This window comes from Gobio gobio (genome assembly GCF_949357685.1).
Source record: "Gobio gobio genome assembly, chromosome: 7".
NCBI classification, from domain to species: Eukaryota; Metazoa; Chordata; class Actinopteri; order Cypriniformes; family Gobionidae; genus Gobio; species Gobio gobio.
The window spans coordinates 49,932,262-49,948,785 of record NC_137103.1 but is presented as its reverse complement, the minus strand read 5'-3'; the positions used below and the strand labels follow the sequence as shown (position 1 = coordinate 49,948,785).

Here is a 16,524-nt window from a genome sequence, read left to right as displayed (position 1 = left end):
ATATATATATATATATATATATATATATATATATATATATATATATATATATATATATATATATATATAGATATATATATAGATATAGATATAGGTATAGATGGATGGATGGATGGATGGATAACACTTCACAATAAGGTTTTATTTGTTAACATTAGTTAACTACTTTAATTAAATTGAACTAAGAATGAACAGTACTTCTACAGAATTTATAAATCTTAGTTAATGTTAATTTGGTAACTTTATTTTAGGGTTCAATTCTCGCTATTAACTAGTTGATTATTAGCATGAATATTACTAGGATATTGGCTTATAAAGTACTTATAAAGCACATATTAATGCCTTATTCTGCATGACCTTATTCTACATCCCATAATCCTACCCAATACCAAAATTGAAACACTACATAAACTACCTTACTAACTATTAACAAGCAGTAACTTAGGAGTTTATTGAGGCAAAAGTCGTAGTTAATAGTGAATATGTGTTCCCATACTAGTGTTACCATTAATTTCAACATTTACTACATTATTCAAATCAAAAGTTGTATTTGTTAACATTAGTTAATAGAAATACAGTCGTTCATGTTAAATCACAGTGTATTAATTTGAACTAACATGAACGACTGTATTTCTATTAACTAACATTCAAAATTATGAATATATACTATAACAAATGTATTGTTCATTGTTTGTTCGTGTTAGTTAATGCATTAACTAATGTGAACAAATGAGACCTTATTGTAAAGTGTAACCCCCCAAAAAAATTATGTATTAAAAAATTATATATACATACACATACACCACACGACTGTTGAATGCTTGATTCTTGGCCGCATTACAGTTCCATTCCGCTTCTTATTATTTATTAATTTACTTTTATTAGATGGATATTATTTACATCTTAAGGGATAGTGCACACTTACATTTAAATTCAGTCCTCATTTACTCACTCTCATGTTTTTTTAATTTTTATTCCAAATCATTGGTGCCTAAAACAACATTGGACCCATTTGACATTCATTGTATGTATTTCTCAAAACTCTGTATTTCTTTGTCTCTCTCAAGTGTGCATAACATAAAGCAGTTATCTACCGTGGTACAGCAAAATCTCCAGTGTTTGCCATTTGTTCCATTATACCGCCGAGCCCAAGTGCTGAGTGTGCCAAAACACTAAAGCCTCACTTGCCACTGCGGCACTCAGGGGAGCCATTGGGTTTGAGAGAGTGACCGTAGCATGTTGAAGTGGACCGAATGTATGTGTGTGCGCTTGAGTTTGAGGAAATTCGTGGTCCGGCTCTGTGATTGTGCTCTCTGTGTAACCCGGCACGGCCCAGCCCTTTGGGACCACTGCTCTTTACAAAAGGCCAGCATGGGAAATGCCAACCCCGCTCCTCCTCCTCTCTCTTTCTGAACATTCTTAAGTCCTTGTGTCAGATATTAAGCAGCCCCCTCCTAATCCTCTTTTTCTCCCTACATCTCTTTCACACACCCTCCACCTCTCTCTCTCTCTCTCTCTCTCTCTCTCTCTCTCTCTCTCTCTCTCTCTCTCTCTCTCTCTCTCTCTCTCTCTCTCTCTCCTGCCTCTCTGCAGTGCCCTAGTGTTTATACACTGAACATCTGAGTTCCTAACAAGGCAAACCCATGTACAGTCCCCACAATGCACTTTCACACCCAATATGGTAGTCCTGATCTTTTATTCTGAGCACAGGGCTCATGTGCACAGAAACGTGCTGGGCAGCCCACATGGGGACATTTGTGCGTCTGTTTTGAGAAGAAAGATGACTGACAATAATAGATGTGGAAAAACACAGCAGTGAAGAAACTAGCAGAAATGCGGCGAAGAAAAAAAAAAACTTGTAAAGTTCACAAATAATTACAAAGAAACAGCAAGTAGAAAACTTCTTGTTTTCTATGTAATCCAAATGTAATCCATCAATCTTTGTTTTAATTACAACTAAAAAAAACAAGATATATTATTTTATAGACACAGCCTGGAAAGTAGTGTATATAGTTCTGTTTGTGTACACTGTAAAAATAATTTTTATTTTACAGATTTTACAGGAAGATTTTACAGGAAGATTTTACAGGAAGATTTTACAGGAAGATTTTACAGGAAAATACTGTTTCAGTATTTCAAGATTCAATCAAACTGGTATCTTGAAAGCATGACTTGGGCTGGTAGACTTTCTGACTCCCATATGATGTGTATCTGCCTGCCAATCAGATAGGAGCTAGTGATTTCAGCTAGCTTTTGTCATTTAGGTAGCCAGTGAACGGACTGTTCTGTCTGAAGGTGAGAGTGAGTCTTTAAAATATGATTCAGCTAAAGATATCCGAACGCTTTGGAACATCTGTAACAAATTATAATAAGTAATAAGTAAAGAGAGACATAAAGTCATGTGAAAAAGAAAGTACACCCTTTTGAATTCTATGGTTTTCCGTATCAGGACATCATAAAAAAATCATCTGATCCTTGGCAGGTCTTAAAATGAGGTAAATACAACCTCAGATGAACAACAACACATGACATATTACACTGTGTCATGGTTTATTGAACAAAAACTAGGCCAAATTGGAGAAGCCGTGTGTGACAAAGTAAGTACACCCTTACTGCTTCCATAGGAATTAAGAGACAAGGCGCTGCTAATCAAATGCCTTTGATTGATTGATCATCAGCAAGCGTGATCGACGCTATAAAAGCAGAAGTTTTGGCAGTTTGCTGGTCTAGAGCATTCAGGTGTGTGTTGACACAATGCCAAGGAGGAAAGACATCAGCAATAATCTTCAAGAAGCATTTGTTGCTCCCCATCAGTCTAAGAAGGGTTATATGGCCATTTCCAAGCAAGTTGAAGTCCATTATTCTACAGTGAGGAAGATTAATCACAAGTGGAAAACATTCAAGACAGTTGCCAATCTTCCCAGGAGTGGACGTCCCAGCAAATCCACCCCAAGGTCAGACCATGCACTGCTTAGCGAAACTGCTAAAACCCAAGACTCTACAAGCTTCAGTTAACATGTTAAATGTTAATGTTCACGGAAGTACAATTAGAAAAGGACTGGACAAGTATGGCTTCTTTGAAAGGGTTTCCAGGAGAAAGCTAGCCTGACAAGCCAGACCCACATCAAGATGTTGGGTCTGGGAACACACCATTGGCAGGGCTCAATCCAAGGGGCGGGATGAACGGTTGTCCTTCAAATTCCCTCTGCACGCAATAGGATAGCGCTACAACCAGCCAGAGCTTTATAAGTGGTGAGACCACAATCACAAGCGGGTTGTGGCTGAGTCCCATGCGCTTTCCCACCAGCCGAGCTAGTTGATAGATTAAACTTTTGCTGTATCCGGTCGGCAAAACTCCGAACACAATTTCTTCAGCGCCATTCTTTGTTACCAGGGAAGTAACAGGGAATTCACACGGAACCGCCGCAACTCTGCCGTCATTATGTTAAGCCCGCCCACCGACTCGCATATTCAAGGTATACACGATGTGATTGGTCTGACTAGAGTTTGGTTTTTCAAGATCACGAGCCGACGGAGAGTTGCTAGACGAACCTGATTGCAAATTACATTTGCTGCCGCTATGGTGCGTCTAGATTTCTAGGCTAGGAGAAAGCTTCTTCTCTCTAAAAAGAACACAGCAGCACGGCATAGCTTTGCAAAGTTGCATCTGAACAAACCATAAGACTTCTAAAACAATGTCCTTTGGACAGAGGAGACCAAAGTGGAGATGTTTGTCCATAATGCACAGCTCCAAGGTGAAAACTAAACACAGCATATCAGCACAAACACCTGTCCGTCATGGTGGTGGATGGCTGATGACTTGGGCTGGTTTTGCAGCCACAAGACCAGGGCACAGTCATTGAGTCAACCATGAACTCTTCTGCATACCAAAGTATTCTAGGGTCAAACGTGAGGCCATCCGACAGCTAATGCTTGGTCAAAATTTGGCCAATGAACAGGACAATGGTGCCAAGCACAGCAGCAAATCTACAACAGAACGGCTGAAAAAGAAAATAATCCAGGTGTTGCACTGGCCCTGTCAATATCCAGACCTCAACCCGGTTGAAATGCTGTGGCGGGACCGTAAGAGAGCTGTGCCTATACAAATGCCCACAGACCTCAAAGAAATGAAGCAATGTTAGAGCGGGCCAAATTCCTCCATACCGATGTGAGAGACTGATAAAGTCATATAGAAAATGATTATTTCAAGTTATTGCTGCTAAACTTGGCAGTTGAATCATAGGGTGTACTTAGTTTGTCACACATGGCTTCTTCATTTTGACCTAGGTACTTTCTTTTTCACACAACTGTATATACAGTATATATAATTCTCTATTTGTCATGTTTATTTAATATTGATTATAAGACCTTTTAGCCATGTGGAATCACTGTAAAGCGCAGCCTCGTTTCACTTTATTTTACAGGGACAATCCTCTGGAGCAATCTGGGGTTAAGTGCTTTGCTCTCAATGATGGCAGCTCATGAATCACCTTTTTCTGGGGTACATGTTCCTGTAGCTCAACTATTAGAGCATGGCGCTAACAATGCCAGGTCGCGGGTTTGATTCACAGGGAACACACAAACTGACAAAGTGATGAATGCACACCTTGAGAGTCACTTTGGATAAAAACCTTTTGGAACCTTTTGAGATTTTCAACCATTAAGCCACACCAGAATGAAACACTCATCGGTTCTTCAAACTGTCTCACATCCGACACACTCCCAAACAGGAGGATCACATGCGAATGAAAATATCCTGAAATGAAAAAGTCAATAACTCTTGCGGACCCGAAGCCAAAATACAGGTTTTTTTTTTTTACCACTCCTGAAAGGCTCCCAGCTCCCTATTGAGACATGTACTACTTTTCTCAAAGACTAAACCAATGAGTTAACAAAATAAACACTGCAAATATAACGTGTGCACAGAAATATGTGAAACGAGACCGAAAGAAGGCCATATTACAGAAGGTACAGTTCACTCCAGAATAAACACATATTTTTAAACTCTGCTTTGAAATTCTGGATTTTCCCAATGCCCTTCAGTTCACACTAAAAGGAATCATCTGAGACCGAGTGGATTTGTGAGTAGTATGAGCCTCTAGTCCAGTTTTTTCATACTATGACCTGGATTTCATAAGAGGCAGAGGAGGAAGACGGATACAGAGAGAAACAAGCACTATTCTAAAACATAGTTAGCTACCTACATAGGGAATATTTTATACATCATATGCACATTCTCAGCACCAAAACGGTTTCAAAAGGTAGGCAGTATGACCGTACTGCTCAATATCATACAGTTTTGCTTTTCAAATATGAATAATATAAAACAACCCAACAGGTTTTTTTTTGCAGTGCTGCATAGAAAGTCCTATATCTGTCGCTTAAAGGGATAGTTTACCCAAAAATGTAAATTATCCCATAATTTACTCACCCTTAAGCCATCCTAGGTGTATATGACATTCTTCTTTCAGGCGAATACATTTAGAGTTGTATTTAAAGGGGCGGGGGTGAAATGCTGTTTCATGCATTGAGCTTTTTACACTGTTAAAGTCTTGGATTTCCATCCTAAGCATGGACAAAGTTTCAACAAAAAAAGTTGGACGTTTGATGGGTTTCTCATTTCTCTTCCGGTTTCTCATAAGTTTCGGAACGTTTTTTTCGAGTTTGGGTATATGTGACGTCAGATGGGGCAGAATGTCCTTGTTTGGGCCGGGCGCGCGCGCGCGACTAGAGAGAGAGCAAACGCTTTAGGGAAGCCGGCTGCGCTGCAGTCACAGGACTTCACGAAATCAACAATGTCACCAAAGAAGTGTGTTTTTGGTTGTCATGGCAAGACAATCATGTTTTTCCGGAGTTGTGCAAGTGTTTTTGTTTGTTCCCTGAATTTCGGCGACAATGGTTTATAAACAAGGTACAGTTCAACTCCGGATTTGTAGCTCATCTAATGCTGAAAGATGGAGCAGTCCCAGCGATTAAGGTTCACGGTCGTGTGTTGGTAGCAGGCGGTGAGTAAAAATGCTTCAAATGTCTTTGTGTTGTTGGCTATCGATTCCATTGTTTTTCTATGTAAACATGCATAGTTCAACGCAATAGCTGCGCACGCTCATCATTCTTTAGCTCCGCCCGAATGATATACCCCCAGCCACTCTGCTTTTTTCGGAAAGACTCTGTAAAGCGTATCTTTCTTTTATAAATATAATAAAACTAAAGACTTTTCGGAGATATGAAACATGCAATACAACTCTATAGGTACTCAAAATTGACATGAGATTGACTGAAAATGAGTGTTTCACCCCCCCTTTAAAAAAAAATATCCATGGCTAATCCAAGCTTTATAATGGCAGTGAATGGCAGCCCCAAATTCTAAGCCCAAAAAAGTGCATCCATCCATTATAAAAGTAATCCACATGGCTCCGGGGGGGTTAATAAAGGCCTTCTGAAGCAAATCGATGGGTGTGTGTAAGAAAAATATCCATATTTAAAGCTTTATAAAGTAAAATATCTAGCTTCCATATTCAACCTAAGAAGAAAGTGCAACGCCTCTCGCAGTTCAAAACTCTTACTCTATGTCCGACGTCATCGTCACACCAGTTACGCTTTTTCCTTAAGTTGAATACGGAAGGCGGTCCGCCGGAAGATAGATATTTTACATAATGTTATGATCCATGTTAAATATGGATATTTTTCTCACAACAACCCATCAATTCGCTCCAGAAGGCCTTTATTAACCCCGGATCTGTGTGGAGCACTTTTATAATAGGTGGATGCACTTTTTTGGGCTTAAAATTTTGGGCTGCCATTCACTGCCATTATAAAGCTTGGAAGAGCCAGGACATTTTTATTATAACTCAGATTTTATTTGTCTGAAAGAAGAATGTCATATACACCTAGGATGGCTTGAGGGTGAGTAAATCATGGAGTAACTTTTTTCTGCAGGATAAAATTAGTTTGAGAAGCAAAATTGTATATGAATATTGCATCAATATTACTTTTAATAGTTTTGCAATTAAGATTTTAATGTTTGCAGGACCTTTTAAGCCTCACAAAATTGTGTTGATTTAAAAAAAAAGTAGGCCTGTCGCAATTGGTCGATACAATCGACTGCGTCGACGCTGATAATTAATTGACATCAAAAATTTTATCGACTGGGTAAGTTGGGTACCATATGAAATTTTATTAGTACCGGTAATTTAAAATGACAGCACTCTAATAAGAGCAGTATTTCTTAATTTGCGTCAATGTGTGACAGCAGGAGTGAGGACGTGTGTGTGAGCTCTGCTTCCACCATTCAATAAACAATGGAAGCAGAACAGTCAAATATATACATGCAGCTCAGGAAAAAGAAAGCAACAGAAACGCTATAAAGTGCGCCGCGGCCGCGCACACGCATTTTACATTTTGTCAAGGGCTTGTTTACATTTATACTTATAGTACACTACTGAATGTCAACGTTGCAAGTTAAATGAAAGGTTTTTAAGGAACATTTTTGAAAATTTTGATAAATTAGTCAATAGAATAACCGATTAATCGATAAATTAGTCGATAGATTAATCAATATAAAAATAGTTGTTAGTGGCAACCAGTGTTGGGGAAAGTTACTTTGAAAAGTAATGCATTACAAAATTGCGTTACTCCCTTAAAAAGTAACTAATTGAGTTACTTAGTTACTTTTTAAGAAAAGTAATGCGTTACGTTACTTTTTGCGTTACTTTTTCTCACCTGGGCTGGGCTTGTTTATATATTTTTTTTTTATAACAAAAAAAGTTATATTTTTGTGTAACGGTAAAGACCTCTTCATACCAAAATTTAAATAATAAGCCCCAGGCTGAGGTAAAAATGCACTCTGCTGTGCTGCCATTCCGGATAATGGTAGAATAGGATGCAGGAGAAAAAAGTTTTACCAATAAAAACAACAAATCTAGTAGTTTTCATCATCAAAGGTCAGTAGCAAGACATTAGTAAATTAAATATAAAGGTAGATTATGCATAAAAATTGTTGTTTTATTTAACATTTAATTATTGGAGGTTTGCATAGTACTCTGATTTAGCATTTGACTGATTTTATTCATTTTGAGGAATGTTACAGAATGTTTATTGTGCAAGTGAGATAAATAAATGCTTTTTTGAAAAAGTAACTCAGATATTTTGTTGTAAATGTGAAAAGTAATGTGTTACTTTACTAGTTACTTGGAAAAAGTAATATTATTACGTAACTCAAGTTACTTGTAATGCGTTACCCCCAACACTGGTGGCAACCCTAAAAAAAGTAAGAAAAATTATTTTTTTTCTACTTTTACCAGTTTTGCTTCTCAAAAAAGTGTTGTTTTTTTTTGCTTCAGCAAATTTAAAAAAAATGTTTTATGTCGTGTCAGGAAAAATCTGAGAACTGAAGGATGCTTGCAGTATATAGTAAGGTAGCCCACTAGGTTTTAGAACAGTTTTAGCCACAAAGATATAAAAAGTTGTAGTTGTCTCTCTCACTCTCTCTCTTTGGGAGATAGGTGGGGCTCTGGAAACATTTCATCACCTTAGTCACCAAAAAACCCTCCTTGTGTAAAGGCCCTCTGTTGTTGAGGCTCCACCTCTGTCCGTGGAATGGCAGGTCAGACGTGAGGAACAGAGTGGGCACTGTGTAAGAAGAGCAGGGACGTTTGGGCCGCTGTTTGCTGAAGTGTGCTGTACCTGTGTGTGCAGGGAGATGGATTGGAATGGGCTCGAATAGGAGGTTCTTTATGTTCTCTGGGCCCCACAGACACTCTGAAAATCTATAACACTATAAGATCAGTTTTCTAAACGATGTTTGATTGAAAATTATTTAAAGAGAACAACTGTTATTTCCTTGAATTGAATTGAATTGATTGATTTGGAATCTCTGTATTTATTGCTAAAGGGTCTTGATGTGTGTGTTGTGGAAGATATTTTATTTTATTTTTGTTATTTTATTTGCAGGTAGTTCTTCTTAATTTTTCTGGGATTTACCAAATTTGGGCAATAAAAACGTATATTTTCTAACCTCTTGAAATAGAATCCCATCCAAAATCAATTGTCAGTATTTTGTCTGATAAATTGTCACAGAGTGCAAGTTTAGCAAGCTAAAGTCTAAATAACAGTAAATTATCATACAAATACATTAACAGTTGTGAATGTACTACAATGTTTATTACAAAGATTTGCAGAAGATTAGCAATTCTTGTCCAGTTTTCTACACTGGTGGTCTATGACTCTGTCCAGAAATGACCATATAAACACAGGAAAAACTGGTCTTGGCAAACGGCTTTTGTTGTGTCGAGCAGCTTTACTACAGTCATAGATGTCTGTGGGCTTTTCCTCCATTTCACATGAATCACAGATGATGTTCATTGAAATCCCATAATGATCAACCACTAATCTGAATGATCTTGCGGAGAACATGTCCTCCTCAATGTCTAGGGTGGTCACGGCTCTGCCTTTATTCAGCCACTGTGGCAAACACACAGCAAATTTCCAATAGTAAATGTTATTTCACAGAGAACCGAGTAAACAGAAAACAAATAATTTTTATTTTACTATAGTTTATTTTCATTTTATTTTCCTAGTTTAAGCGATAATATGCTAGTTTAGCTATAAAACACTTAGCCTATATAATAAAATATATTTATTTTAATTTTGCCTGAAAAAAGCCCCCAATATGCTTACATTTAGACCCATGAGTATTATAGTAAACAAAAAGTGTCTGAAATGTAGTAGAATTTCTAAAATATATATAAACATGTTTTTTTTTTTTTTCTTTGTCTCTGCAGTTTGCCGGTTAGCCTGCCACAGGAAGTGTGAGGTCAAGGTAAGAAACAAAGCATGCTTGATTTGACATATTGGACACCATAACAGTGTAAAATTTGTTTCTTTTTAGCAGGTTATGCATAAAAGTGTAACGCCTGTAACAATGGAATTGTGTTGAGAGACTTTTGCTTTCCAGAAGAAGGTTGTGAGCCTTCAGAACTTCCCTAAATGGTTGTGTCTGCTTGTACAGGTTTGGCTCTTTTTGTCAAATCCACCATCACATTTCTGTCTGGATGCCAAACAAATCTTATCACAGAGGACATTTTTTTCCCCTTGATAGTGGACAAGCCCCTCTGGTTGAGGAAGGGTATTGATATACTTGGGAATCAAAAAAAAAAAACATCTGCATGCTGTCCCAGGACATGTTTGGATTGGCCAACTCGTTCCTTGTCCAAGATTATCCTCCCCAAAACGTAGCCCCTAACTTTTCCTGTATGATAATGCCATTTTGAAGGGTGTTTTGAGAGTGAGCGTGTTTGAGATTAGCTAATAAGTGGGGATATTTTGTTCGGCTCTGTTCCAAAACCTTTATTTCCGGCCTACGAGGAAGATGCCATCTACGACAGTATCCCAACCCTAAATGGATTGATTTTAAACACTCAAAGGGCCAGATTTACTAACAGCTTGTGTCAGCGCAAACCAACTTTTGGGTTTAAAAACTACTGTCAGGTTTTACTAAAGACACGCAGTGATAAATTAGCGCTGAATAGGCGTGGACAGGGTTATTTTTGCGACTGACCTTATTGCATATGCATTTGAAGGAGTTTCCCTTTCAGACGAAAAATTTATGGGACGAGAGAATTTAAATGAATCATGCACGGTGATTTACTAAGGTTTGCACTTGTCAATTTACTGGTTTTTGCGCCATTATTTACCACCCAAAAAAAGCACGTCTTAAACCCGATGCTAATTTGTGTGGCTCTTGGTAGATTGTGTTGGTCATTATGGAAATTATCCGGCTACGTCTGTGTTCTTTAATTTGTGCGTCGTCAGTAGATCACGCGCAGAACTTTAAAAATTTCTTCCACTCCCATCTTAATTTGCCCTGTTTAGTAAATCTGGCCCTAAATTGGCAGACACTCAGATGACTTGACTTGAATTTATTTCTATAGAGTTTGGTGTTGCCAATGTGACACTTTAAATATTGGGTCAAATTGGCAAAAATATTTTTAGCTTTATTAAATAATGTGTAAGAGCTATTTTATTACTTTTTTAGTATTGAATTAAATACATTTTGTATAATATTTTCTTGGATGGATATTTTTGCTTGCAAAGTGATACGGCCTCATAATTAGACCTAAAGAAACTATCTTAGAAGGCAGTATAGTTATGTTGTCTACCTTTTGGAACAGCCTTGGTGTCTATGGTGCCTTAAAATGCTGCCTACGTAGGCAGTTCACTAGATTTTGGAACAGAGCCGTCGATTAGTCCTCTCCATCATCTCTGAGCTCCATATGGCAGCTATTATTATTATGTATGTTGGTGAAGTGTGTGTGTCGGGCAACTAGCCCTGCTAATGCAGTGCCACTTTTTGCACCCACAGGAAATTCCAGAGGTGTGAAAGGGTGCATGTTTTTAGAGGCCTGTTGAGTTTACTTAGCAGATCAGTGCACTCTGGCATTCAGAAACACTTGAGAATTTTGCCGTGTGGTTTGTAGTAACTGCAGGATGTCTAGGGATGTTGTTCTCTTGGAGACCATCAAGAAAAAAAGAAAAGAAAAAAAAAACCCTCAGACGGGTCATTTTGTTTGATAGATTGCGTCTGATTTGGGAGGACAGCTATGTCACCCTGAAGCTCCCTTGATTAAACTGCGATTAAGACTCTGTTTAGAGACGTGTAACAACTTCCCTTGCCAGAATCACTGAGGAATTTCCGACCCCATGGTCCAAGAATGGATGCAATTCGTTTCCTGCCATTAAATAAAAGATGAAAATGACGATGGATGATGGAGAGTTAACCTTTGGATTCCTCCCGTTTTTTAAAGTATTTACAACGGAAATGACTTTGAAATCACTTTGAAAGGCTGTTTGCATTGTAAAAATAGAAAAAATGAAGAGTGAAAGTAGAGAAAATATCTCTTCTGAAAGAGTAAATCAATTTTTAAAGCATATCATTTAAAAAAAAAAAATTATCTTCAAGAAAGCCCCCAGTGTACTCTTAGCTAGACCCTTGAGTAAAAGGGTGAGTAAATGTATTTCTGAAATATGTAATTGGATTTCTAAAACGTGTGAACATGAGCATCATATAAAAAGGATAAGACCTTGGGTTGAAAAGTAAGAGGGATTTGTGATGGTGGTTACTTTATTTTAAGGTGGTGTAGTTACACGTTACTACATGTACTTACTATAGTAATAACAGTAAATTATGCATAATTAACATTAATTAACCCTAAACCAATCCCTAACCATAACCGTAAGTTCAATGTAACTACGTGACCTAAAAATACAGTGTAACCGTGATGTCAGCTGAAAATGAAAGTTGTTGTAGAAGCAAAGCATGTTATTTTTGATTGAACATTGTACACTTTTTTTAAAGTACGGTACAAATCATTCCAGTAGAGCATACCATTTACAGTACATTTCATGTTGACTTTCCAATTCAAATTCAGTTGAAATCCAAGCAATTTATATAATTCAAGCCTTTGTCAAATGGTCAGTTTCCAAACCAACGTGTTATTCCATAAATCTCCACATCCATATTTAGATAAGACGTGGCCGCTGTGTAACCTCTGCTACTAAAAACAAATGCTCAGACCATTTGCACTGGCCAGACTTGGCAGCTAACTGGCTCTGGTCTGATGGAATAATGGAAGAAACAAGACAAACGGCACATGAACACAAATATGACATTGCTAACGGACACAGGCTAAAGTATCCTCTTGACTAAAATGTGCACCATTATCTGAATTTGGTCCAGAAAAGTTAAAAAATTACTTCGTAAAGTGTTTTTAATTTGTCTTTTTTGACTGGGTTCCCAGTAAAATATCTAAAAACCCATCAAACAAGATAAATGCACTTGAGAAACAACATTGCTTGATATACATAGCAAGACGTATTATTGTAGATTGCATATGTCTTTTGTCTTTTTCCCAAATATCTGACAATTGCAGCAAGACAAAATACATTCATATTAAAGATATATTCTCTGAAATCAAGTCTTAATATCTAATGCAGTATTGCTTCTCATGTGAATTTATCTTGTTTAAATACTTTTATTGTAAAGTAAGTTAGACATTTTTTTGAAAGCTAAGAGAGCTGGGACAAAAAGTCTGCAGTCTCACACAATTCAATTCAAATTCAATTGAAATCCAAGCAATTTATATAATTCAAGGCAAGGCTTTGTCAGATAGACAGTTTCCACACCAACATGTTATTCCATAAGTCTCCACATCCATATTTAGATAAGACTGCTGTGTAATCTTTGCCAACTTAAAATGCAAAGCACAAATTGTGTATGGGTTAACACACTTGGCCTTCACATGTCACTTTACTTCAATAAGAGAAAGACCCACATCATAAAAGTGTCTTGGATAACAGAAGGTTGTGCAGGTCAGACAGCTCCAATCACAACACATTCACCTTCTCCACCATCCCTTCTTTTCTCATTACTATTGCTCATTTCTGTCAACAGCGTAGCCCGGTTTCACAAGGGGTCGGAAATGACTGCAGCGGTTCACAGCGGGTTCTTTGCGCACAGGCTTGGAACAAGTTTAGGCACGTCCGTGAGACTGGACTTGATTTGAATTCCAAAGGCTGGAAAATGAAGTGACAGTCTCTGGGTGATTGTAAATATAGGCAAGTGAGGTTAAATGGGAGAGTAAATGAATCATTAGACTCAAAGGCCAGCCGTGAGCTGTAGAGAGCTAATGTGAGACGCCGACGGCGAGCACGTGTGCAGAGTGCCAGTGCACCGCGGGGAGAGTCCGCATGTTGAAGAGGGCAATTATTGGAAATGCCAGTGGAAATAAGTGTGAATTAAAAGGTGTGAGAAAACATCTAGTCAAAGATGTCAGATGCAGCTTCATTGCACAGTCTGACATTTTTCATTAAGGTGAAATGTTTCATTCTTGTGTATAATTAGTGTCACTAATGGGAATTGGAAAAATAATGACTATTGGTGGGGATTGAATGGAAGTGGTTTCCGACACATAATAAAACATTGTAAAAGATAATTGCGACTTATCTCACAATTGTGAGTTTACATCAGAATTGTGAGTTATAAAGTCAGAATTGCATGATATAAAGTCAAAATTGGGAGATATAAAGTCAGAATTGTGAGATATATGGGGCTGCATAGCCGCAGACCAGTCAGGGGGCCTGTGCTGAGCCCGTGATGAATCACGTTTTCTTTAACATCACGAGGATGGCCTTGTGTATGTGCGTCGCTTACCTGGGGAACACATGGCACCAGGATGCACTATGGGAAGAAGGCAAGCCGGCTGAGGCAGTGATGCTTTGGGCAATGTTCTGCTGGGAAACCTTGGGTCCTGCCATCCATGTAGATATTGTTTTGACACGTACCACCTACTTAAGCATTGTTGCAGACCATGTACACCCTTTCATGGAAATGGTATTCCCTGGTGGCTGTGGCTCTTTCAGCAGATAATGCGCCCTGCCACAAGCAAAAATGGTTCAGGAATGGTTTGAGAAGCACAACGAGTTTGAGGTGTTGACTTGGCCTCCAAATTCCCCAGATCTCAATCCAATCGAGCATCTGTGGGATGTGCTGAATGAACAAGTCCGATCCATGGAGGCCCCACCTCGCAACTTACAGGACTTAAAGGATCTGCTGCTAACATCTTGGTGCCAGATACCACAGCACACCTTCAGGGGTCTAGTGGAGTCCATGCCTCGACGGGGCAGGGCTGTTTTGGCACCAAAAGAGGGACCAACACAATATTGTCATAATGTTATGCCTGATCGGTGTAAATGCGCATTTTTAATTATAAAGTCAGAATTCCTAGCCTGGATGCCAGCCAAACTTAGCCCCGCCCACAACATTTGAGCTCGGGCAGTTCGGTCTGGACTTGATCCGTAGAGGAGTAATTATGTCCGAACAGAAACTGTTCGGACCAATCAAATTGTCAGGGCGGGCTTTATACGATGATGGACAGATGATAAACAGTAACGTAACGATCAACGCCATTAAAGGCGCTTGGGTTGAATTTGTTCTAATCCTAAACGGAGAACTTGTTCGTATATACATTCACCTTTACTATTTCTCTCAGAAATGATGATCGTGTTGGTAAGTACTCCATGCATCCTTAAATTCTTTTTTTACAACACCGGCAAAGATCTTTTACACTCATCTTTTTCTTCTAACGTTACTTCTTCCAGCGTGCGTGCAGACAGAGTTGCCAAATTTTTACAACAAAACCCGCCCAATTGCTACTCAAAACTAGCCAAAAACAAGCCCAATAGCTTTCCGGGGGGGTTCTCCTGAAAAAAATGGCATTTGGGGGGTAAAATATGTGTACATTCCTGGGTCTGTATATCACATAATTGGGGTCGCTTCAACCCGCGGACTTGGCAACACAGTGCAGTTGAATTCTGTTGACATTTGACAACTAACATTACGCGTCGCTCCGTTGCTCTAATTGGTTGTAGGTCTATCCAATTGAGGTCTTTCCTGGCTCGGTTGAAACACGCCCCATAATCACAGCCCAACGGAGCAGTGTCAGACTCATATTCTGACTAGAATTGAGTATGACAACATCAGGCTACAGAATTCCATGATATAAAGTCAGAATTGTGAGTTATAAAGGGGGGGGGGGGGGGGGGGCTGACTTTTTTTTTCTCAGAAGTGTGAGTTCATATCTCATTTCTGACTTTATATCTAGCTATTGCGATTTTATATCATGCAATTATGAGGAAAGAAAGTCAGAATTTTGAGATAAAAAGTCAAAATTACTTTTTCTTTTTTTTTTATTCTGTGGCAGAAACAAGCTTCCATAGGATTGTGACTGTCTGACTGAAATCTTTTAGATCATTTCATCAACAAGACTTGTTAATTAACTCATTTAGTTACCTTTTCTGTAGGTTTTTTGTTATAAATGAGTCAAATAAATTAACTGTATTCAGCGGCTCAAATCTTTTGAAGGGGCACATTTGTTAATTTGGTCCAACTGGTGAAATGTAGTTTGATTGTTCTATAGTCAATCTTTGAAGGCAGGAAAGCAGTCATGCGATTAAAATGGGAGATACTACTGTGAACAAAATGAAAGTGAACAAGAATGTTTTTTTCACTTAAGATTCAAATAGCGAAAAAGTAAAAAAAAAAAAAAAAAACCTACACAGATCAGCTTTAACTTGGGCCCCAAAATGCTTGTTTTCTTTGGCAATGAGAAATATGTTTGCAATGTGTTAGAACAACTTCCTACTCAACCTATGGAGCTGCAGGCAGCAAATATCCTAGACTGCTGTGTTCCGACGAGAAGATAAAGCCATTAGTCATTTTAGTCTATTGAGCAATACATCCGTATTTGGTAATATATGAAGGCTATAGAATGTCTGTGCTCTGATGTCGTTGTTTGTGTTCCAGCTAGTCTTTCCAGATCCTATGCGTACTATATATAGAATCTGACATGTCTTTCCCTCCTGCTTTTAATACATCCATGTCTTTGAACACACATGGCTAAATCCTGGCTTCATGTTAGTAACATGTATGTGAACAACAGAGCAGGCAGTAGAGTAAACGGTGGACTTCTA

The 16,524-nt window shown here is 38.3% G+C and overlaps 1 protein-coding gene across 9 annotated transcripts in view; it reads left to right on the top strand.

Moving 5' to 3' along the window:
* Nucleotides 1-16,524, top strand: part of tns1b (tensin 1b) — a 322,198-nt gene that overhangs the window by 140,818 nt on the left and 164,856 nt on the right. For all 9 annotated transcript variants that reach the window (XM_079822505.1, XM_079822502.1, XM_079822492.1 and 6 more), the window contains exon 3: nucleotides 9,780-9,817. In XM_079822505.1, coding sequence (XP_079678631.1) covers nucleotides 9,780-9,817 — 38 coding nt within the window. The remainder of the gene's footprint in view (nucleotides 1-9,779; nucleotides 9,818-16,524) is intronic.